Below are 24,087 nucleotides of genomic sequence, written 5' to 3'. Positions count from 1 at the left end.
TCTACTCTATAACTCAATCGGTCCCTTGCTTCGCTACTTATGGTTGATGTCATCCTTGTTTTATATTTGCAATGACTAATATAATTTGTGAAATCGTGCATGTAGTAGGAAAGGTCATCATTTAGAAAGTATTTTTCTTATTGTAAGACATCACGAAAAGTAATAACTACGGCCTGAAATTGTTTTAAATTTACCATTACCTCTCTCTAAAACATATAAAGAATGATTATGAACTTTAAAATAATATCAATAACTTCAAAAAAAAACATACTTTTCTAGAGGTCGAATTATTTTCACCATACCAACTGTCTAAAAAATCATTCTTCAATCAAATAACTAATTATAAACTATATAGAGCAGGCACGCCACAAGAAAACTAAAAATTCTTGGGTAATATAACAATACGCCTATAAGATGCAATGCTAGCACGCTGAGACATTGGTTAAGAAATGATTATTATAAAAATTTGCAAGTCATGTTAGGTCACCAGGGAAGGGCAACCTGTTTTAACAACTTCTAAATTAAGCAAAACATTTGAGCGAATAAAATAATAAAAGTAATGCTAAATTGAATCTTAAGAGAGTTTTTTTTTATAGCGAAGCTTTTCAATAATTGGGGCCTTAACGTGACACCATAGTACAACTATAACTTAGCTAGTTTAATACATTTTGAGCAAATGGTCTAAATTGGATTTTTTTATGGTTTTTTGATTAAATTTTGAAAATTATGCCCTCATAAGCTGCACAATGTTGAATCATGCCCCAAGAAATTGCCATAACCATGCGCTGTATGAAAATTCTACCACTATTCAATTATGCAAAAATACCACAATATCTATCTTGTACTTCCTGCCTTTTTATGCTTAAAATATGCTCTATTGCAATTTATAATAATCTGCACAATAAATAATTTTTAGGACGGTATTTTTATCTTTACATTAAACAACCAAAATTTGTAACGTTAATGTAAGAGTAAAGAGATTCTTGGTGGATGTGTTTCACTCTCAAAAGATTTGTATGAACTGTACTGAAACCATATAAATCCAAGCCCTAAGCAAAACACACACATGCATGGTATCGATCAAAGCTGACCGCCCCCCCCCCCTTTCTTAATAACCCACAACAACGCAACCCTTTTTTTAATCCCTCCCCCTCCCTTGCCACATACATATAATTGCACACATATGCAGTGTATTGACCCGCGTAGCCATTCTTCCGTTCATATAAGCTAACCCGGGAATGGGGAGTGTGAGAACAGAAATTCCCGCTTTCCCCCCCTTCCCCTACCAATTATACCCCTGTTTACTTCCTTCTTGATAAGTAACAATAACAACGCCCCCACCCCCTTTTCCTTTCCCAAGTCCCTAATCCTTTTCTCTTTATCAAGCTCTCTAATCTTTTCCTTGATATGAACCATATATTATCCCCCTTTTTTCCCTTTGCCAACCCACTCCCTTTATTGTGTATTCCCTTCTGTTCTAGATAAGAGTGTGTTGACCCTAAATGCGCGCCATGAAATTGCTGCTCTATATATTTTTAAATGCTTTAATTATATCAACATATATATACTAGCGGCTACGCCCCTAGCAACTAGGGGCTCTATATTCGAAGGGATATGGAATTAAAGAAAAATAGCCTAAACCCATACCCAGACTTATTTATACAAATGAAACAGCCTAAAACCATCTCAGGACCTGTAAGAAGCTTCACTGTAAAGGAGAACTATGTCGGTTGGGCGGTTAGTGAGATCATTTGCTACAGACAAATAAGCTTATTACTTTATGTATTAGGATACATTTATAAAGGCAACTTTGAACATTATAACACAATAGAAAATATAGGAAAGTTGTAAAAAAAACATTTTTTGTCTTAAATGTGTTAAATAATCCTTTGAAAACCTATTTTGCCCAAAATTTCTCTTCTTGTACAAATTCACTGAAAAACAGTTTAAATTTATACAGTAAGAAACAATTTAACCGAAATGTTAAGATTTGTACTGGGTTGATTGACCGCTGGACTTTGTTTACAACATTATGACTTGGAATAATATAATTAAATCAGCCCCCAAGCTAAGATATAGAAGATTTTCTTCAACAAAAACACAAACAACTCGTAAACATTCCAATAAACACTATCATATTAACAACAACCATCTACCTTAATCTTATTATATTGATGGTGAATTTAAATCAATATGCATGTATTACCTTTAATATTAGCATTGTTTTAAGTTATAAGGTATATAAAAAAGCCACGTTAAAAATCCCACAAAATAATTTGATTTAAAGAAGTTTCTTTTAACAAAGCTGCTCTATAATTTGTCTTTTTCTGTCTGTCCGTACGGCAATAAGGGAAACGTGATCTTATGGCCTACAGAGACTGCATTTCTGTACTTCGATGCTTATAATTTCCGCTCTTGTTAAAACTACTTGTTGTAAATTTAATAAATTCTATTCTATATTCTATTCTATTATCTTTTACCTAATATTTCCACTATTTCTACTCAAAACTATAAAATCATATAGGTAATCATAACAAATTCGTTAAAAAGTCAGCATTTTTAAATTGGTCAAAAAGTAATCTGAATTTAAAAGTTATATTTTTACAAGAAATATGTTAATTATGTAAAAAATATAAAGAATTCTTTGAATACCAATCAGGGTGGTACCTCCATATGGAAATATTTAAACTAAATAATTATAACAACAATATTTGTACCACCAAAATAAAACTCTTGAATATCAGGGAGAGGGGGGGGGGGGGCGATAATGGGCTGTTTATTATACAAGTCTCCAAAGTTTTATAATTACACTTTCTTATTCGTTTGATTAACAAATTTGATTGGTTTGTTCATAAAGTTTAGTGTCCAAACATTTCAACCGCTAAGTGTAATCTACAAAAGAATGATTTTTTGTATCATCATTAGGGATACATATCAATTAATCGCCTATTGTCTTATCCCTTTAGATCCCTGCTTGAATATGGCGGACTGGTATGACCGCTCTCTGTGTGGTAAGGTGAAGCAACAAGTATTATTATTTGCTTGAAAAAATATTTCCCAGGCCTCTCAACTTTCGTATTTCAATTTGAACAAAACAACAATACATCAATATCTCTATTGTAATTGCCTAGTTCTTTATGCATTAAGTAAAATATGATCTCTTATTTAAGAGAATGTTTAATGGTTTTGCAAGTACAAAAAGTTTATTGTTGTTTTCCATACAGATCTAGCTAACAAAAGTACCGATTGAGATTCCCATTCTAAGGAAGCGTTAAATAGGTCCAGGATTTTTACAATTTAAGTCTTGGGATGGTTTTAGTCTATTTTTCTAACCCCTTCATCTCGCTTTAATACAGAGCTTATAGACGCTAGTAAACTTCACTAAAAATCCATGAAAAAAATATTAAACCTTGAAAGTCAACTTTAAGTTGGTATTATCAAAAGGTACATAAAAATAAGAATGCCATTTTCTTTGAATTATTGATTTAATTTGTAAACATTAGGCAAGTTTAGTTCAAAGTTGGTTTGGTGTTTAAAATTGAATACACAATTTAGAAAAGTTTCACTGTTAATGGGTCTAAAACAACCTAATTAAATAGTGCCTATAAGGGAATTTTTAGAAAATAAAATAGTTTGAAAAATAAGGATTAACAAACCCGTTTATTATTGAGAACATGAGCAAAGTATCGGCATATTAAAAAAACATGATTGTTGTGGCCTCAGAAAGGAAGGTGAAGGGGTTAAATTGCGCGCTTAAAATCTTAGGTATGTGCACACACAGCAAGGGGTAAGGAGTTGGGGTGGTTGGTAAGGGGGTAAAGCCAAGAAGGGAGGGAAAAGGGAAGGTTATTGTAAGGTCGGGATAGGCTGGTGAACATAACAAAAACCAGGCAAATAACTTGGCTTACATATATGGCTTGAAAAATTGATTAACCACGCAAACAAAATTAAAAACATAAATGTTTGTAACTTAAATATTTTAAAAAACATAATACTATCCAAAATTTTGGAATACAAGAATTATTCTTACTATAAAAAGCACTGCAATAACAAGATAACTTTTATTTCTTACTTAAAAATAAAGTAGGTCTTAAAACCAAGTATATAAGGAAATTATTGAGTATTATAGTAGTGAGATATATTAACTGATTTTAGATTATTTCTTGTAGAAAATTTTTTTCTCGTAAAGAAACAAAAATATTAAAGTTATTTTAAGTAACTATGATTCTCAATAGCACAAACAAATATTCGCATTAATGTATTGAATGGACTATTTAAGAGAAAAATACAGATCAATATTGAAAGCAAATCAATTTTAGATTGAAAAGTGAACTCAAAGCATAAAATTATTCTTAATTTCCTTGAAAGCATGACATTACTTTTCAACAATGGGCAATGACAGAAAATATTTACTTTTTTGGTAGGTAGCGAAGAATCTCTACAAGTCTTGTGTGGTTATGGGCCATTAAAGAAATGGATAGGTATGCAGAATATGTGTGGATATTATGACAGGAGAAATATTGTCATCACGTTAGGCTGCTAACATTGACATTACTTATTGGTCAGTTCGTTCATATATTAAGTGAAGGGGGTGGGACAAAGGGTTTGGATTGTTATCCTAGCCAGCTACATGTTTTACTTTGTTAGATCCAAGAAGTTATAAATCCATTATCAAAAGAGAACATTTAAAGAAAATAAACAAAAGTTGCAAAATATTTCTGAAAAGCATCTTGTTATAACTTGTGCCAAATAAAGCAAAAAATATTAAATTCATTAAAAAAATCATTGAAATGTATTTATAACTAGGTATACAAACCCTGGCCTTGTGTTAAAAAAACATTAAACACACACACCACAGCAGTTTTATATTGTAGATAATAAAAGGGAAATGTCACAAAGATCAACCTAATAAACACCTCACTATTTCCTTTCTATACATATTCTAAGAAGAGTAATTTAACCACTATTGGGTGCAAGAGGTGTCAAATAAATGACCCGATCTAGGTCATGACACTGCTCTACAAGTGTCCTACACCCGCCCCACCCCAAGTACAATTACACGCACTCCAACCTTACATAAATGCGCAAAGACCAGCTCTAGTTACTAATAAAATCCGCCAAATCTTGGATTATAAATCTGGCAAGTCACTTTCTTCACCCACTCCCCTTTCCCCTCACATCTTATACATATGTGTAATATAAATATAGATAGATACACATATAACTATAAAGCTGTACTGTACAGGAGCTTGCGAACTAAACTACTACAGCTAAACTAAAATGTTGGTTGATACCAAAACACACGCAGTTTTAGAGTAACCGAGGGAGTGTTCACACCCCTCCTTAATAATTAAGATACATCAAATTTACAAATGAAATATTTTAAAAGATTACACATCAGAAACATTTTAACCTATTTTGTGTTTAAGACTTTTTGAATCATCTTATAATCTGGAATTGATTTAGGCGTGGTGTGTGCAAGACTAAAAGTGCTTTGTAAGGCAGTATATGTATATGTGCAACCGCTACCTGCCTAAGTAACTAAGTATGCCCCAAAGTAACGAATAAACAGCAAAGGGGTAATCATGTAAAGGGTGGAAATCAAAAGTAATAGGAATGCTGAGTTAGAGAAATAAACAAGGATGACAACAACTATAAGTAGCGAAGCTAAAAAAATATGGACAAATATCCGGAATAAATAAAATATAGAGCTGTTTCATAAAAAAAAAACATTAAACTAAACAAATTACGAAACCTTGTAAGATTGATAACGTGAAAATCTAGGAATCGACCTGACACCTTAACCAATAAGCAAATATTAATAAAACTTTGTGGGAATATATAAATTGTTAACTTATTTAATCTCTAAAAATATCAGCTGTCTATCTCGAATACGAGTAAAGAAGATAATGAAAACTTAAATATCTAGGAATCGAACTAGCACCCCAACCAATAGGCAAATCTCAATAAAACTTAATTTACGTATGCAAAATATTAGGGTATTCAATCCCTGAAAATTTCAGCCTTCTATCTTTTATAGGAGCCGAGAAAATTACGTTTCCCTCACTTCGTGACTGACGGACATTTCGAATTATATAGTAGCTTCACTACTAAAAAGTTAAATTTGGTAATTAGGAAATGCAGTATTAAGAGTCATAAAACTAAAGATATGCAAGTGAAACAAAAGGAGCCAAAAAAAAAAGAAGAGAGAGAGAGATAGAGAGAGAAAGAGAGACAATTACCAAACCATTATTGATATATCATTATAGTCATATATCTTAGATCACAGAAAGATACATGTACTATCAGACATCCTAACCATAACAATAAATATATTAGGTATAAATCATAATTTTTCAACTATGAAAATAAGCAGAAATTATTTTTGATTGCGGCTTTATTGTTATAATTTCTACATGTATTTCCAAAAACCCTTAAAAAAATCAACTAAAATGGTCTGTTTTGTACACTTTACATAAAGAAATAAAATAAAATTTTCCTTCAGTTAAAAGTCAATACAAAACAATTTATCTAATCTTAATTAATTGCTGTATTATGGGAATGAAACACAATTTGCTGAAAGTAATTTATTACTTTTGCTAGTGCGGTTGAACACCAATAAAAATGCATGCCAAAAATTGAATAATTGCAACAAAAAAGAATTATGAATTGCTTGCTCATTTTCATGCACATATACTATGAGAATAATATCTTCTAAAAACAACCTATGATAGGCAAAAAAGAACAGAATTTTAAATCAAGCTATGTATTAAACATAAAAAGCATGCACAGCAATTTAAAATCACAAGTAAAATGAATATGATTAAAGCAACATGATTATTCCATTGATATTATTACACTTACATTATTACCTATGATTCTACCCACTAATAACACTTTCAACGATTCAACGCGGGGCCAATATAACCTAACTTTAAACAACCTAACTTTCCCCAACCAAACCATTTCTATTGACCATTAAACTTGATGAGTGCAATCTAATGTTATTTAAATTCTATGATTCGAATTAAAACGAATACTAAACTTTCCATGCAAATTAAACTTACTCTATTTAAATCTATTTACATATAGGATTGATTTTCAATAGGTAACATTTTTAATAATTCTGAAAGAAAATTAATACTCTTATAATACATGAAATTGTCACATTATATTAACATGTACCTAATATACAAAATTTGTCTAAAGTTGTACACATAACAACAAAAATTTGGTAGATTTTCTGAGTTGATTTTCCAAATGGTGAAATATTTATATATTAAATGGATATATTTGACAACTGGGTTTGAGAAATTATAATTCTGTGCGAATATTCTTTTTTCATACAGTTTGAATTATTCTTCGCCACATTTAAAGTGATTCTTCTTTAGCTGCAGAAGGGCTTTAAGAAAATTCATCTTTTGTTACATCAATTTCTACGCCGGGAGTTGAACATCTGAAAAGAAAAATCACTTTTTACTAACAAAAAAAAATATAAAATGGGGATCATAAAATTAAAATTACTAAAAAAGCTAAAATTAGCTGTTTTGTGGTATTTTTTTGCAACAGCAGCTGACAGTATATTAGTTTTTAATGTATATTTTTCCATTTTCTTTAAAACTTAAATATAGGAAATAGGAACAAGCACCTAGAAGCTAGAGCCAAAGCTACAAAGAAATGGTAAATGAAATAAAAATAATATACCAGAAAAGCATACCTGAATTTCCCCGAGACTTGTTCTCCATCAAATTTCTCTGATATTTTGGTTCCAAATGGAAAAGTGTATCCAAGGTCCTGCAAAAGATAAAAATAAATTAACTATACCTAATACGCTTTAAATAATACTAGAAATGCCAATATAATTTGTACTTAATAATGCATTGTTTTCACTGATTTGAAATTTTACCTGGTAAGATTGAAGAGTCATTGCTTCCGCTGTAGAATGTACTGAATTTGAGAATTGTGAATGCATTGATGATCTCATAGAAGATGAGAATTCTGAATACACAGAAGCTCCTCCACCACCCTCCTGCGATGACCAATCTGATTGACCGCCAGGTTGGTTAGCGCTCATTTTGTCATGACTTGATCTGACCGCCAGTATTGGCATACCACCTCCGCCAGAGGCTATATCACCTCCCTCCCCTCCTCCAGGATGTGAAATTGGGGAGGGGTAGTGGGCTGATGAAGATTGGTGGAAGGATGAGGGCGTGGGTGTGGGAGCTGGAGAGGGGTGATAGTTGGTAGAGGAGGGGGCAGGGGAAGGTTGGTAGTTTGTAGATGATGGAGCGGGGGAAGCCTGATACATGGAGGAAGGTGCAGGGGAAGCCTAAATTATGCAATGATAATTATTAGAAATATAAATTGACGAGAAAAGACCGCTTTTTGCTTTGTTAACGTAAAAGTAAACAAAGTTAATTATTGATCTCGAATTCTTAAATGTAATTCTATTATATTATATACCTAATAATCATTAAATAATGTTCTTTTTGAAAAATACTTTATCCATTTATTATTTCTTAGAGATATCTATTAAAAGTTGTATGACCTGATAAACGGATTCAACTTCAGTATCAATTTCCAGGTTGCCTCCATCCTTCTCTTCATCCTGCAGCTCAAACCTGTACAGCTGGACTCTGTACATACCTGTTGCTTCGTCCAGGCTGTATCTAAACCTAAACAAAACAAAGTCTTGCTATTGAACCCGAAATATGAAGGTAAAGACAGACAGAGTGATTCAAGCTAAATTTGATAGAACACAATTAGCTTGTTCTAAAACTAAAGATCCCAATAAACTTTTAGGCACGTCCATTTCTCATTTTTGAAGTTGTTTACCTGGATGTTGTTGAAGTAATCTTATGTTTTTTCTTCAGATGATCAGTTAAAAGAGCTCCCCTAAACAAAAGTTTTTATTGCTTAATTAAAATAAATAATATATTTAATGAGTATATCAAAAAAGAAATTATATGCCTATATAAAAAGATCTATATTATAAAATTATGGTTTTACCTGCCATAAACAGCTTCACATAGATGACAAGCATACTTGCGAGAATTTTTCAAATGAACTTTCAGAAAATGATTCTAAAAATAGATTTTCTATTACGAATTGATTGATTATTTCATTAAAAACAATTCATTTTGAATTAGTTTATATATAATTTAATTTACTTCTTGAAAGTATTCTATTAAAAATTCATTTTGATTTAAATGAATGATAGTACCTTCATGACTTGATTTGATTTACAAACAAAACCACAGCCTTCCATACAGGGTAACACTTCCCTAAAGTAAAGCAACAACGATTTATTTCACTCACATTTTACTCACAAATATAATCCTTGCATAAAAGAATAAAGTAAAGTATGTCTGTCTGTCTGTCTTTAGCGTAGTTCCCAACCCCTAGAAAAAGCACGATATTTTTTTTTATGATTTCATTAAAACTAAAATAGAAAGTGGAGAGTCGACCCCCCCACACCCCAGAGAGGCATTTAGGGGCATAGCAGCTAGTACAGCATAAAGGAATAAATATCTCTGTTCACATAAATAAAACAATTGACTTACCCCTGATGACTACGAGCATGAACCTTTAGGTCATGATGAGATTTGGCTTTATAATCACAGTCTTCACATGGGACTAGTCTCTCCTGATTAAAATACAACATTTAGTCAATACTATCCATAAAAAATTATATGCATAGCTTAGTAAAACGTCAGGAGAGAGATAATGAACTAGTACCAAATATTTCTTGATTGGTTTGTTTAAACTAGCAATGGTCAAAATTTTTAACTTTAAAGGGGTAGTTTCACGAAATGCATTTGAACTTAATTTAGTGAACCGCATATTTTATCCTGGTTAAATGGTTAAACTACATTTATATGGCATTTATTTTAAAGAATTTCAATTTTCTACCACGTAGTTTTTAAAATATCAAGACTTGAAAATCGTCTTTTTATATTGCATGTATCACAAAAAGACAATTTTTAAGTCTTGATACTTAATTTAAAAACTACGTGGTAGAAAATTAATTTTTTTTTCAAATATATGCTACATAAATGTAGTTTAACCCATTAACTAGGAAAAAATATGCGGTTCACTAAATTAAGTTCAAATGCATTTCGAGAAACTACCCCTTTTAATTCTATAAAAAGGGCAATTTTTTTTTATCTACATTGGGGATTGACATCACTTTATCGTCAATTGTCTTTCATTCCAGATCCCTAGATATATATATGCCATTAATTCTTAATAAAAAAATCTCTATAAATACTTACATCCGAATGTCTATAAGCAAAATGAGTCTTGAGGGCAGACGGAGTAGGCCAGAACATACCACATTCTTTGCACTCATACGTGTTGATATGGCTAAAAATATAATATAATCAAAAGTAAAATAAAGAAAGCAGATCTTGTAATTTACCATAACTTGGCGTTCAACCAATGGTTCAACTATTATTTGACAATCTACAGAAAGAGCTACAAAACAGGACGACTAATTTTAGTAACATGCTACTAAAAATAAAAAACCTCTTTAACGCCACATTTAAAGTCAGCAAAAATAAAAAAAATCGCAGCTAAGAATCGCTAATGGTAACAGGCAAAGTGCTTTTTGTATCAATCAACTAAAACTTTACCTTCTCATGTGATCCCGTAGCAGTCTTTCAAGAGCAAAAGCTTTGTTACAGTTTGAACAAATAAAACTGGCATCAGCATCCTGCTGTCTCTTCAAATGGTCAAAGAATTTTATCTAAACAAGGACAATAATTTTCAATGTTTGTAGATAGAAGTAACATTTCATTTGATAGACAACAAATGTGCAATTTTCTGCATCTTTTTAGACAAACCAAACGTACAAAAATGCAATTTCGAAATAGTTTCAAAAGATTTATAAAATTTCTTACTTTTGTAGCAAATAAAGCTCCACATGTTGGGCAGGCAAACTGTTTCTCTTGACTATGACTTCGCAAGTGCTCTCGTAGCTAAAATAGTTTGAATTACTTTGAAAATTAAAGACCTTGATAATTCATGAAAAAAACAAAATATTTATTTAAGCTGCACAGTAATAGAAATCTAACAAAATGCTAATTTAGATAATCCTATGATATACTCATAAATTTTAAATAGCCGACTTTTTTGTGTGTGAGTGATTGTAGATGTAGGGCTAGTGCCGAGACTTTCATTTTTTTTTTTAATTTTCCAGTGCAAACAGAAAGACTCTCAAAAGTAATAAAAGACTAGTTATATAATAGCTATACTACTATCTTTAATACAAAGTAGAATGATGTCTCTCTGTCTGTTTGTTTGTTTCTTTCTTTGTATCGAAGGATCTCGCTAACCGCTGAACCGATCGGGTTCTCCTTAACAGGCTAGCTTCTCATAGGTCTCGGGAAGGTTTTAACTATTTTGGGGAAGAGTACCACCACCCTCCCAAGAGAAATCGTCCCTCCAAAAAATTACCCCCTCGAAAAAAATCAAATATCTTCTGAACTAAAATTAAAAATTGAGGGGGGGAGGGGCAACTCTCCCCCCAAAAAATCTTTTTTTACTTTTTCTTTTAAAATCTAGAATAATAAATTGGGTTATCAAATTCGATTTCCCCCTCCTCAAGTGTCCCCAGCTCAGAGGCCTCTGGAGGCGTAGCCGCTAGTTTTTAAAAAAGTATATGGCACTAATTCAATTATTATTTTAAACACTTACCCTAGTTTTAGAAGCAAAGTTTTTCTTACAGCAATCATCCCAATTACAATCAAACTCTTTAGCCTCGTCCGCGTGACTGTTAACAGAATATCATAATAAATAATACTTGTTTTGAATGGCTTCAAACCGGAAATATCCGCTTGATTACATCTGGATCTTAGTCTTACTGAAAAATCATAAAGCGTATGGAAAAGGGGTGGGGTCATTTTTTTAGGGACAATTTATCTTAGAGGGTTGGTATCTTAAACCAAAATAGCAATAAACTATCCCAGCACCGATAACAAGCTAAATTGTAAAATATGACCAAATCGGTTCAGTGATTAGAGAGATCTATAGGTACACAAGACAGACAAACATCTATAACTTTTATTTAAGGATAAGTAACTTTTACACTTTTTAATGATTTGAATAATCTTCCCCTTTCTCTTGAAATCTCTACGGTAATAACATCCAATTTGTGTGTGTGACGCTGTAATTGTTACAAGTCACGTGACCATTCAAAGTGCATAAACCTTACCTAGCAACATGCCAATAGAACAATTGTGGATGTTCATAATTCTGATCAAATTCAGGACAACCAAACCATTTACACTTAACAAAATTATTTTATAATGGTATTACCTATCTAAATTAATATTTTAAAACCTTCTCATGAATTGAAGTTTTAACAAAATATTTGCATTGGAAAGAAAGAAAATAAAGAGAATATGGTAAAACTTTATGAAAATAACGAAATCAAAGAAATACAGGTATTTTTGTCTTGTGCAGCATGACCAACAAACCGTTGGACCACTTAAGTTACCTGCTGGATGCTCCTTGGTAAAGGGAATTGTTACAAAAATTTTCAGCTCTCTATTCTTCACATCAGCTGAGAAAATTACATTTTCCCTATTCCGTTAAGGACGGAATGAAGAAGTGAATATAGAGCAGCTTCGCTAATAATGAACGAGAGTGTCTCAAAAAAATATTACATTACCTTAAAAGGATCTGTTAGATCTTGGAAAATATTTCTCTGATTAGTTTCTAAAGAACAGCCACGTAAACCCTGTAACTTTATCATATTTAAACCCTGGCACTTTACCTTTACCAAACAATATAATGTAAATATTTCTTGTTACACAAATCATATAGGTAATGATATACAATAAATTAAAATATAACAATGTAGTCTTTTTAACATAAGAAATAATATTCACTGAAGAATATGTTATGTGAAAATTATAAGAATTATATAACTGTTGCATAAAATTAAAAACTAGTTGCCGACTTTCAATTGGGTCTTTTAATATCAGCCAATAGCGTCGAAGATATTAACACAGATAAGTTCTACAAAAGAGCAGAAAGTAAATTGCTATCAGACGAAAAAAGTCCCCAACAATGGATCCAGGTTGTTATTTCGATTATATATCTACCTACACATTTATCTTATATTATATTGATTCCTTGGTATGGAAGCTATGATAGTTGATATGCCGGACCATTTCATCTGAGGCCAAGCATTCAAATCCACACTCCTCCCATAGGCAAACAAATACGTCCTAAAATTAAGAAAACAGCTCGTCTTTATCTTTTCGTAGTTTGATTTACGAAATATGAAATCTTTTGAAAAAAGATATTACAAAAGGGATGGTTGCACGACATGCATTTAAACTGGAATTTATGGAACTCATATTTTTTTCTATTCAATCGTTTTAACTACATTTAGAGGGCATATATTTAAAACAATTTGAATTTACTCTACCATGTAGTTTTTAAAATATCAAGACTTCAAAATCGAAATCTTGAGATATATGCAATTTATTTGACTGGCTTATTTAAAAAATATATAACATTGGAAAAAATCCTATAAACACAACACAATCCTAAATAATATAACTTAGAAATATAGTTGTGTGTGTGTGTGTGTGTGTGTGTGTTGTAGAGAAGGGGGGAAAGGGTGTCAAATTCGACTAGGTAATTTACCTCATCTTCCTCCTTTTCTGCGGGTCTGATCTGTGTGTCTGATATATGCTTACGGACATGCTCCATAAACCCACTCCACTAAAACAAACAAAAATTTTATTAAATCTGTGTAAAATTAGCTGATATGTCCCTAGCCTCTAGGGGCTCTGTATTGGAAGGAGCTATTGGACTAGAAAAATAGCTTAAAGCCATCTCAAGATTAAAATCTGAAAATAGAATTAGAATACCTGGCCTAAAACCATCTCAAGATTCAATTCTCAAAATAGAATAGCCTAAAACCAACACAGGACCTACCTGAAGCTTACTTAAATTAATGAACCCAATATGTTCAGTCGTTATTGAGATCTTAAGCTTCAGACAAAAAAATCTCACTACTTTATATAATAGGAAATTAAAATTTTCATGTAAATCTAGATAAATCGTATTAATAGCGTAGCTACTCTATTATTAGGGCACATCAGTATGTCTGTCACTCGACCATAAAATAAAATATTTATTTTATGAGGGATTACTGATTATATGAAAAGTCCAAGAGATTATTAATCAATCCCCAACCGACTATTTTTAAGAAACTATTGCTTCAAAAAATCTTACTACGTATATATTATAGATTTGTAGCTGATAAAAATACTTTCTTTCTTGCGATAAAACTAGCATCAAGTTCATAAAGTTTGCAAGACAAGCATATAATTTACAATCCTAATATAAAAGTAATAGGATCTGTGTCTGTCTGTTTGTGTGTAACGAAGGACAGCTGAAATTTTATGTTTCACCTTTACAGAGTAGATTCTTAGAAGTCCTAGAATGGTTCTAAACTATTTTGTAGTAGAGTTCAATAATAATGTTTATTTGGTGCTGCCAGGTACCCCCCAGCTTAGGAGATAGCACATACAATACTCTAAATTGCTGCTATCTATCGACAATTTAGAGTTTACATTATGATGTTTAATCTCATACAAAAAAAATAAAATAATATTAACTAAGAGTTTAATTATTAACGTAGTATAAATTGGTGGAAAAGAAGGAAAATTTTCAGGATATGCACCAGGAGCTACAGGAGTACTATCTTGACCAAAATGGGGATAGTGTATTTGATTCCTGAAGCCCCTTTTTAGGAAATACGAAAAGAAATAAAAAGAATATGAAACATATTAAATGTGAAAGGGAAAATTGAAACTTTAATTTAGTTAAATTGAGTTGTAAGGATGGTAAAAAAAGAGAAAAAAAACACAAATAAACATTTATATTATCATATTATGTAAGAGAAATCAGTAAATAATAAGAAAGATGGAAAAAAAACAGATAAAGGAATTTAGAGAAAAACAAAATAAAATATAAATCAAGTATGAAAGCAAAGAGAATAAAAAAGGAAAAAAAATAAGATAGATCATTGTTGTATATAATTTTAATACCATATTTTAAATTTTAAAATATCATTGAAGATTAATAAGTAAAGGTTTTATTTAAAAAAGAAAGGAGAAAGAAAAAAATAACATGAAAAGGATAAAAAAGCAATAATTCTAGTAATTGTCATTATGTTATTTTAAAAAATTAATAGATGTTTCTCATTTCAAAATAATATCTTTTTATAGAATGCCACTTTGATCTTTGCCCTATATTCAACCCTGCCCTACCCTCCCCGCCAAAGGACAACCCCCCCCCCTTAATAAAAAAAAATCACTAGGTATTTTATGAAATCATTTTTTTAAGATCTGTTTATGCACTCAGTACAGTTTTCTCTATTACAAATAAAATTAAGTTTTTCCAACAAAAAATCTTTAAGTTTCATACAAAATTGTTTTCTTGACATAACTGTGCTAAAAGTATATATAACCTCATCATTATTATTTTCATTTTCAGGATTAGGATTAGTTCCAAGAGAAATCGCCTGTGACCCTTACAATTCTTTTACTTTTTCTTTCCCAAACTAAAATTTAAATATTGGAAGGGTCTACAAACTCCCTCTCCCCATGAATTGCCTCTAGAGACCTCTAGGGGGCGTATCCGCTAACTTTTACCGAAGCTAAGTTGACTGAACAATCTTCCCATTCACAATCCAGATCCAACACTTCATTGTCTACTTTTATCTTCTTCAGTTTGGTTGTATTCTCTTCAATGTCACATAAACTGAAAAAAACATTGAAAATATTCCCTTAGGTTTTAATAAATTTGCTGTGAAATATTCAAACTTTATTCATTATGCGGGTTAGAATTGGCTTTACTGATGCCAGATACTACAATGTTAACTCTGATAAACGGTGGTAGAACCGCCACTGTCCCGAAAAAAACATAAATAGTTGTAGATAAAGGATTTTTGGTTAAGCAACTGTTCCACCGCCGTTTCTTCACATCACAGTTCCTATTCTGTGAGACTGTTGCAGAATATCAGTGATGTAACTCTTTCTTTGTTAAATTCTTTTAGACTTCAAAATGTGTTACATCCACCCCGTATCCCTATATAGGCTCAATTACCTTGATTTTCCTTCTTAAAACCATACAAGAAATAAGTATTTATAATTACCTTTCTAAAATTTTTCTCTTGTTATTTATTCTTTCTTCATTTCCTCTAAACATAAAGACAAATATAAGAATTTATCAAAATGTTTTGATTTTAGAAATATCTACTTAAATAAGTTATTCCATTAAGAACAAACTTAATGTATTACAAATATTTTGTTAGTACCTAGTGCTTATCTGTTAATAATAATTAAAAGATTATTTTTAGTAGGACAATATTTATATAGTGTCACTCATTTTTAAAATTGTCTTCACATTAAAATGTTCTTAGAATAAGTGTAACCATTTCTCTTTTTAGATGCAAATTATTAGTAGATAATAATTGCTTACTTCTCGTGAAAAAATTAATCTTGCTTGATCAATAGTATGTCTAAAAAGATTACAAACCTGGTAGGAGGGGCCAGATATTCAACAACATAATCACTATTATTCTCAATCACAGAATTGACAGCAGTATCCAGAACCATCAGATCTGACTGTACTGCAGGACTCATTGATTCTAAGTTGACAAAAACAGTTTTCTGAATGGCCAGTGCCAGGGGGTCAGGCGTCTGGCACTGTTGCAGGTTATCCTAGAATTAGGAAAATTCACATTTTGCAAGTAAAACATTCCCTTGAGCTTAAAAAATACATTAGTTGTGATTCTCTAAGGTCAGGATGAGATAGACTTTTGTGTTATAGATGTCGAACTTGCAGATACAGGATTACACCAAAGTTTTTTTTTATAGATCAGAATCTATACCCTCAGCCGGACTTCAATAGATCAGCGAGAGGTAGGGGGGGGGGGGGGAGGGATTAGAAACGCTTATCCCTACAATCTCGACTCCTATTATAGCTAGAGGTCTACGTTCCTTTTCTACTTAAAAGGCTGTACATTTTTTTTATTTGGCACTAGGACAATTTTTTTAGGGAATGTTTATTTTCATAAAATCTGGGAACATCTAGAATTTTAAAATATTTTTAAAGGATACCTCAGCGACACCATGATCAAGATAAACAGCTTGAAGTGGCAACAAATCTCTGTTTCTGTTGACTGGTACTGAAAGATCAATAACTTGGGCCTGATCACCATTGGAATCAAAATTATCAGAGAGTAATCTTTCTACAATTGAAGAATGGTCATTTGTGTTATTGTTCTCACTGAGGAGCTTTTCAACTGTTATTGAGTTGTCCTCATGGGGGTGATTGATGTTAGCATTTTCTTCAATTACTGTTGTTTTTTCTATCAATTCAAAATTTTCTAAAGTGGTAACTTTAACGTCAAATTCTTCATTATAATTGTGCAAGGTTTCATTATTTGCGTCATTGTTGTTTGTATGATTATCTTCAGATCCCTCTGTTTTAGCTGATTTAGAGTTTGTCTTTTTGGAAGATTTATTTTCTTTTGTAGTCTTCTTTTTACCCGCCATTTTTAATAAATTTTATGTACATTATTTTTTAGTCTAAATTACAAAAACATTTTACTTCTGAAACATGTATAATTTCAAAAATAAATTGATAATTTAAAGCTTCTAACTGAGTACAAATAATGTTCAATTAAAATAAAAATCCACAAAATAATAATGTGTGTGTGTGTAGCCATAGTTTCTTAGTGTTTGGACCTAAGTAGTCATGGAGAAGGACGAGACACTTTTGTATAGCCACTGGGGCTATCAAGCTCCACGCCCAAGTACATTATGCCTTGACCCGCTGTCTCAAGGGAGCTACTCTTTATTACCTCACCCTCGCCGAGTATGGCAGGTGTCCCAAATTAAGTCACCGTAATGAATGACGCTCTCCGCAGAGGAGCTTGGGATAAGGGTAGTACTGATATTATGTACTTGACTATTGAGTATCCAAACTTACTCAATAATCCCCTTCTTACACAACCAGGGGAAGTTGTGTGAATATGTTCAACTGAGAATTCGAGTTGCCACATGGGGACTTGAACTCGAACTCTCATCACCGTAACTCAGTGCGTTACCACTGAGCTACGACGCCCCTACAAAATAATAATAACAAGATAAAGTAAACTAGAAACCCAACATCTTTCTTCTATTTCTGACAATTTCTTTATAATGCTCATCGCGATCAAAATATCTTTCTATCTCCAGGTCTATTCCATAGTTATCTGCTATCTCGTGTACTGTTAAGGTTGGTGTTACAAGTCCCTCAGCTTCGGGACAATTTTCAAGCTTCCAGGAGTCGCGGATTTCCTCTCTGAACAAGATTAGTTTTCATAAAAATGTCTTGTTGGAGAGAAAAATCATACAAACCCTCTAGAACGTTTAGAAATTATAATAAGAGACGTACAAGCTAAGAAATTAAATCCGATTTAAAAACGAGAAATTTAACGTAGACAGGCAAATACATCCCATTACTATGGTAGAAAGATCTAATTACGGCTTGACCGATAGGTATTATTTTTAATGCTTTCAGTCGAATAAGAAAGATCTGATAAGAAATAGGCAAGTCATGCAACAGATAGAAAGACGAAAATATATCCTACTAATTTAGCAGACATACAATTGCCAAACTTTAAAAAATGTCAAAGTGTGACACACATTCAGACAAAAATTCTTAAAACCATAATTTTGGAAGTCCTTAGGGCAATACAAATAACGAGAAAGCCTTATAAAATTATTTTAAATTAGTAGAAAATATGTAGAAAAGTTATATCAACATAAATAAATAAAAGCTAAATAAACATGATGTTTATAGGTAACAAAAAGCTTAAAAGTGGACTTAGTTCTATACGATGGCAACCGCTAGAAAAAGATCCTAACAGTTTGATATTAGAAAATGAACATTGAATAACTCACCTCCAATAACGACAAAGATGTCGGCATATTTCAGTGAACTCTTCCTGTAAATAATACAATAATTAACAGAAGGTATTTTAAAATTACATATGTTACAGATAAATCGTCTTGTGAATTACAACTGTTAATGGTGTTTACTATAGGTAACATTTTCATGCAGTTTAAAAAGGCACTTGTTCTAATTATTGACAGAAAATCCGTAAGCCCGTAGGCACAATGTAAAAAGCAAAGCATCTCGATAACAATGTCTTAAAAATATTAGCATGTCTCAGACTTATAAATAATATTCTGTTTCTTTCATTTGTCTAATAGGAAGAAGCATTTATGGATGTTGAAATCTTTTTTTGATCTTTTATTATATCAATGCTAAATTTTAAAACTCCTTTAAATTGTAAGGCGTAGGTATATTTACAGCGCACTTGATCTAAATCTACTTTAAAACTACACTATGCACATTGCCTTGTGAAAGCAAAACGTGAAAAATCAATGTGATTAAAAAACTAATCTATAACTTAAAAAAATACCTCATCCTGTATCCTTGCGTGCTATAATAAAGAAATATTGTCATCTATAACACTTAATTAGAAGAAATGTAATGTCTTATTCATAACTTTTAAAGAAAAAAAAATCATAAACAAAAAATTTGCAGAAATAAGATGAAGTTATAAGGCTTTTCAGTGTAACCAATTTAGTCAAAACTATGTTTTAAAGAGCGTTAAATTAACAATAACTTAAGTTTAAAAATAACTTTAAATTACCTCATTGAGAATTTGTCTAGCATCTTTATTTTCATTGATGTAATACTTTTTGAGGTATTTACACACACCCTGAAATTGAATAAATAAAAATACATAATAATAAAAATTTATTGTATTTTTTTTTACAAATAACCTGGTTATCAGCTATTTTTCAAGAAACCCTAGACCAAAGCAACTATATTGTAAATATAATGTAGTATGAAATATGCGAAAAAAAACTTGCCCTATTGACATTTTCCTTGAAAACATATTCTGGATCTTTAGGTTTAGGTTGGACAGTATCTGTAACTTGAATCTCAGTATTTTCTTCTTCCCTTCGCAACAAGTCTTTAGGTCCCTCATTCTTGACGGGTTTATGCTCTGATGTAATGAGACTTTATTTGCATTGTTATAAAAACAAGAATAACAACATTCATAAAAGCAAAGCTCAACAAATCAGACAGACAAACGGAGATTGATAAATTTAGAGGGACAATAAATCTGAACAAAAATGAAGACAGGTGAGCCACTTTATGCAAGTACATACGGTGAAAAATGATTTAAAAATATATTTTTAAAATCAACTTACGGACTGATTGGTAAGGTAGGGTTGGCAATCCGTATCCGAATCCTGGATCCGCCCAATTTTTGGTCAATTTTGGAATCCAAATCCGGAATCCGTTTTTTAATAGCGGATTCGGATTCTTAATTGGTAGGCTAAAATTAGCGTCTTGGGTTTTTTCTTTCAACTCCCGCTTTTTGTAGGCAAAGATTATCATCATTATATATAAAATCTTTTAAAATCTGGTTCGATTTTTGGAAGTAAATTATAGAGAACACCAAGAACATTAATTTTTAGGACATATGTAGCACTGAATTTAAAAAAAGCCTTTTAAAATGTTGCTAGAATCCGGAATCCGCCAAAAATAAGTTTCGTGAATCCGCCATTTTTTTGACGGATTCTTGTAAGAATCCGAATCCGGTCCAAAAATTTGACGGATTGCCATCCCTAGTTTTAGAGCTGCTACGCTAACCTAATCATATAATACCTCGCTTTTAATAAGTTTATGTGAAATTGTAAACTTTTATGTTCATAAGTGACATAAATATTAGCATATTGAAAATCTATATTAATATTAAAATCTTTCTCATTCCTGTGTTTTCAGATTTAATTAAAATTGGCTTGGGCCATGCTTTTCTTTTCTTTGATTTTGATGGTGAGGGTTTCTTCTCGGTTGATTCTTTTTTAAGTTCATGAGGCATCATTTGTTCATCTGAAGAAGAAGTCAAACGAACATTTTCTGACATAGCAGCAATAGGATTGACAGTAGATTCTATTCTTACTGGAGGTGTTGGGAATAAATTATCATCAAAAACTCTGCCACCTAGGGAAAAACATATTATTTGTATTTAATGGATGGGAAGAAGGGGGAAGAGGGGTATATAATATGTATGAAACCTAAATTAAAACACACTACCGCTATTTTTAGTGATCTCTTGGCGAATTCTTCAATTTGAAAACAACATAGTTATACTGGTCTCAAATGAATAAAATTATCGTATTCAGCGAGTTCTGACAAAATAAAAATTCTGTGATGGATGTATTTTTTCGACAGCAGCGCTGTTTCAACCCTTTTCAGAATCTAAATTTATAAAACATAATTTTTATAAATACAGTGTGTTTTTTTATGAGAACTTTTTTCAAAGCATTTTTACCCCACTTATAGTTATCAGAATTTAATGATTAATGGCTTATTTTCTTCGTTTTTTTAAGGCAATTAATAGAACAACAAAAAAATATTTCAGTTTTAATTTAAAAAGTACAACATCTAAAAATGGTTTTAGCGCATTTTTCTTATGCCAAGAAAAAAATTGAATTTTCTGTAGTCGACTTTGGGGGGCCAGTACTCCCTCCCTGGTTGAGATATGACCTTCAAACTTCGATATGTGATTGTACATGTCCTTGATAGTATCTGTATACATTTGTAGCTCTATATCTCAACTTTGAAGTGTTTGGCAGCCATTCTTGCAAAAGGTTAAATATTTGAGCAAGCATAAGAAATATGCGCTAAAACCATTTTTAGATGTTGACACCTAAGTTTTGAATTTTAGATTTTACTGTACTTTCTAAATTAAAACTGGTATATTTTGTTGTTGTTCTATTAATTGCCTTAAAAACGAAGAAAATAAGCCATTAATCATTAAATTCTGATAACTTTAAGTGGGGTAAACTTGCTTTTAAAAAAGTTCTCATAAAAAAACACACTGTATATACCTAAAGCCGTAGAGCGAATATAACTTTCAGTAGGTAGAAGCGTATCTAAGGGTTGATCGGAAATTTTATTGCTGGATTCTTTATGGTTTGTCTCAATTGTTGACATATTGCCTTCTTCATCTGTATCTTTTAGTAACTCATTTACTGTAGGAGAAGAATAATCACCAGAGCTTTCTAAACGAAGTCTTGAGATTGCACTATCAACCGCGTTAGGACTTTTTATACTAGCAGACAAAGATCTTTGTAATGGAGTGTCTGTAACCGTTGCCATATCATTGGAGTTTTTAGTCAATGAGTTTTCATCTAAATTTTTCATTTCTTTTGATTGTAAAGTTTTACTATTATCATTGAAAGATTTAATATTATTCTGGCTTGTTTGTTCTTTATTTTCATGTTTCGCCGTTTTGTGCTTTGAATTGGCTACTTTTTTATTTTCAGGCTTTTGACATCCACGCAACAAAGACTTGCTGCAATCATCCCATTTTTTATTATCACAAATACGAGTAAAATTCTTTTGATTGACAGCATTTTGTTTGAACCAACTATCAATGTCTTCCCTTGTATTCAAAGTGATGCCTTTGTTTTGTTTCAGCCATGATTGTTTGTGGCTGTAGGACAGTAAATGCTTGAAAATTTGTCTCCCTTTCCCTTGCTCATTGTAACAGTTTTCTAGGTCACAGTGGTAGTATGGGTGATGATTGCTGTTGTCAGGGTCTAGAAGTAGAACAAGAATTAAAGAATCATGATAAAGGAGAAATGTGAACATAAGATATTATTTAATGATTAAGAAAATATTATTTTTTTGTTTAGTTTACATTCGAATATTTGCCTTAGAAACAGGGAAAGATATGTTAATATTAAAAAGACTTTGCAGCTACAAAATTTATTATCATGTACTTTGAATATCAAAAATTTAAAGAATATCCATATTTGAATAATGTGGACGTTTTGATTGTCAATAAAAAAATGACTTCCCCAAATTACCTTCAAATTCAGTTATATTTTCCAATCCCACAACAATCACAGAAGCATCAGACTCAATGTACTGGGACAATCGTGTTTTGGTGTTATCAATCATCTCCAAAGGCCTAACATTTATTATTTCATCTAAAAAAGAATAATTGATAAGTAAGATATACTAACTGTCCCGTCCATCATTAAGTAGGTAGAATTTTTTTTTGTAGTGATTAAAACTAAGGTTGGCAATCCGAATCCGGAATCCGCCCAATATTTGGCCAAGTTTGGAATCCAGAATCTGTTTTTAACAGCGGATTCGGAATCTTGATTGTTATTCTAAAATTAGCGTCTTAATTTTTTTTCTTTCAACGTACCTCCCTCTTTGAAGGCAAAGAGATCACTCCCCCCTTCCCCCCTACCAACACCACACCAAGAAATAGGAGAAAAGCTACTGTGAAAATATATAAAAACGCAGCTTCAGATTCTTCCCAGTAACTGGTAAAATTTTAGTTCTTAATCTATTTTTTAAAAAAGCCTGTTAAAATATTGCTAGAATCCGGAATCCGCCTTAAAAATAAAAATACGGCATCCGCGGAGAATCCGTTTTATTTTTGGACGGATTAATGTAAGAATCCGAATCCGGTCCAAAAAATAGACGGATTGCCAACCCTAATTAAAACTTTCAAGGGGCTATTGTTCTTACTAAAGAGTTGACGTACATCTTCTCAACAAAACATATATAAGGAAGCTATTCTAAACAGGAGATATAAATCAGTACATATAAAGCGCGGTCATATAGGAAGTTAATAATGTGAAATAGGGCAAAAAAATTACAAAGACAACATGCTCTAAAAGCATATATATACAGCCAAAAAAAAGTTATCACTAAGGTAAACTTCTTAATAAAATAATATGTAATAGTGATCCTCTATAATATAAAGATGTGTTTTATTTGTAAACCGATTGAGACCTCCTTTAAATATAAAGGAAAACCTCCCATAGATTTAGGAATGGTTCTAGCGATTTCATTTTGAATCTGTCTAACTAAACCATATCTAGCGGGAATTGTATTGTTTTGTTTTGTATTGATCGCATTCGCATATGTATCAAGAGTCAATGTTTACAAATATAGCAGACAAGA

General features: G+C 31.6%; 2 protein-coding genes across 3 annotated transcripts; both read right to left on the bottom strand.

Moving 5' to 3' along the window:
* Window positions 1-7,124: 7,124 nt before the first annotated feature.
* On the bottom strand, window positions 7,125-17,669 carry LOC145313407 (uncharacterized). Its single transcript, XM_080152783.1, has 20 exons — window positions 17,148-17,669; window positions 16,564-16,748; window positions 16,181-16,225; window positions 15,678-15,786; window positions 13,660-13,737; window positions 13,143-13,235; window positions 12,674-12,781; window positions 12,215-12,288; window positions 11,698-11,773; window positions 10,902-10,979; window positions 10,635-10,747; window positions 10,275-10,365; window positions 9,564-9,646; window positions 9,224-9,284; window positions 9,010-9,083; window positions 8,836-8,895; window positions 8,549-8,675; window positions 7,907-8,329; window positions 7,718-7,794; window positions 7,125-7,456 (listed from the first exon to the last, which is right to left on the bottom strand). The coding sequence occupies exons 1-20, from the start codon at window positions 17,583-17,585 to the stop codon at window positions 7,405-7,407; spliced, it is 2,445 nt and encodes an 814-aa protein (XP_080008909.1). The 5' UTR covers window positions 17,586-17,669; the 3' UTR covers window positions 7,125-7,404.
* A 425-nt stretch (window positions 17,670-18,094) lies between these two features.
* On the bottom strand, window positions 18,095-23,126 carry LOC145313408 (uncharacterized). Of its 2 annotated transcripts, XM_080152785.1 has the most exons (7): window positions 22,974-23,126; window positions 21,990-22,703; window positions 20,872-21,099; window positions 19,959-20,098; window positions 19,736-19,804; window positions 18,978-19,021; window positions 18,095-18,375 (listed from the first exon to the last, which is right to left on the bottom strand). In XM_080152785.1, the coding sequence occupies exons 1-7, from the start codon at window positions 23,065-23,067 to the stop codon at window positions 18,189-18,191; spliced, it is 1,476 nt and encodes a 491-aa protein (XP_080008911.1). In that variant the 5' UTR covers window positions 23,068-23,126; the 3' UTR covers window positions 18,095-18,188. The 2 variants fall into 2 exon arrangements, with proteins under 2 accessions (XP_080008911.1, XP_080008912.1); XM_080152786.1 differs by lacking the exons at window positions 18,095-18,375; window positions 18,978-19,021 and adding an exon at window positions 19,475-19,522.
* Between the last annotated feature and the right edge of the window lie 961 nt (window positions 23,127-24,087).

The sequence above is a fragment of the Acartia tonsa genome, chromosome 3 (assembly GCF_053477335.1).
Source record: "Acartia tonsa isolate MP-2025a chromosome 3, ASM5347733v1, whole genome shotgun sequence".
NCBI classification, from domain to species: domain Eukaryota; kingdom Metazoa; phylum Arthropoda; class Copepoda; order Calanoida; family Acartiidae; genus Acartia; species Acartia tonsa.
This window is presented reverse-complemented; position numbering and strand designations above follow the sequence as displayed.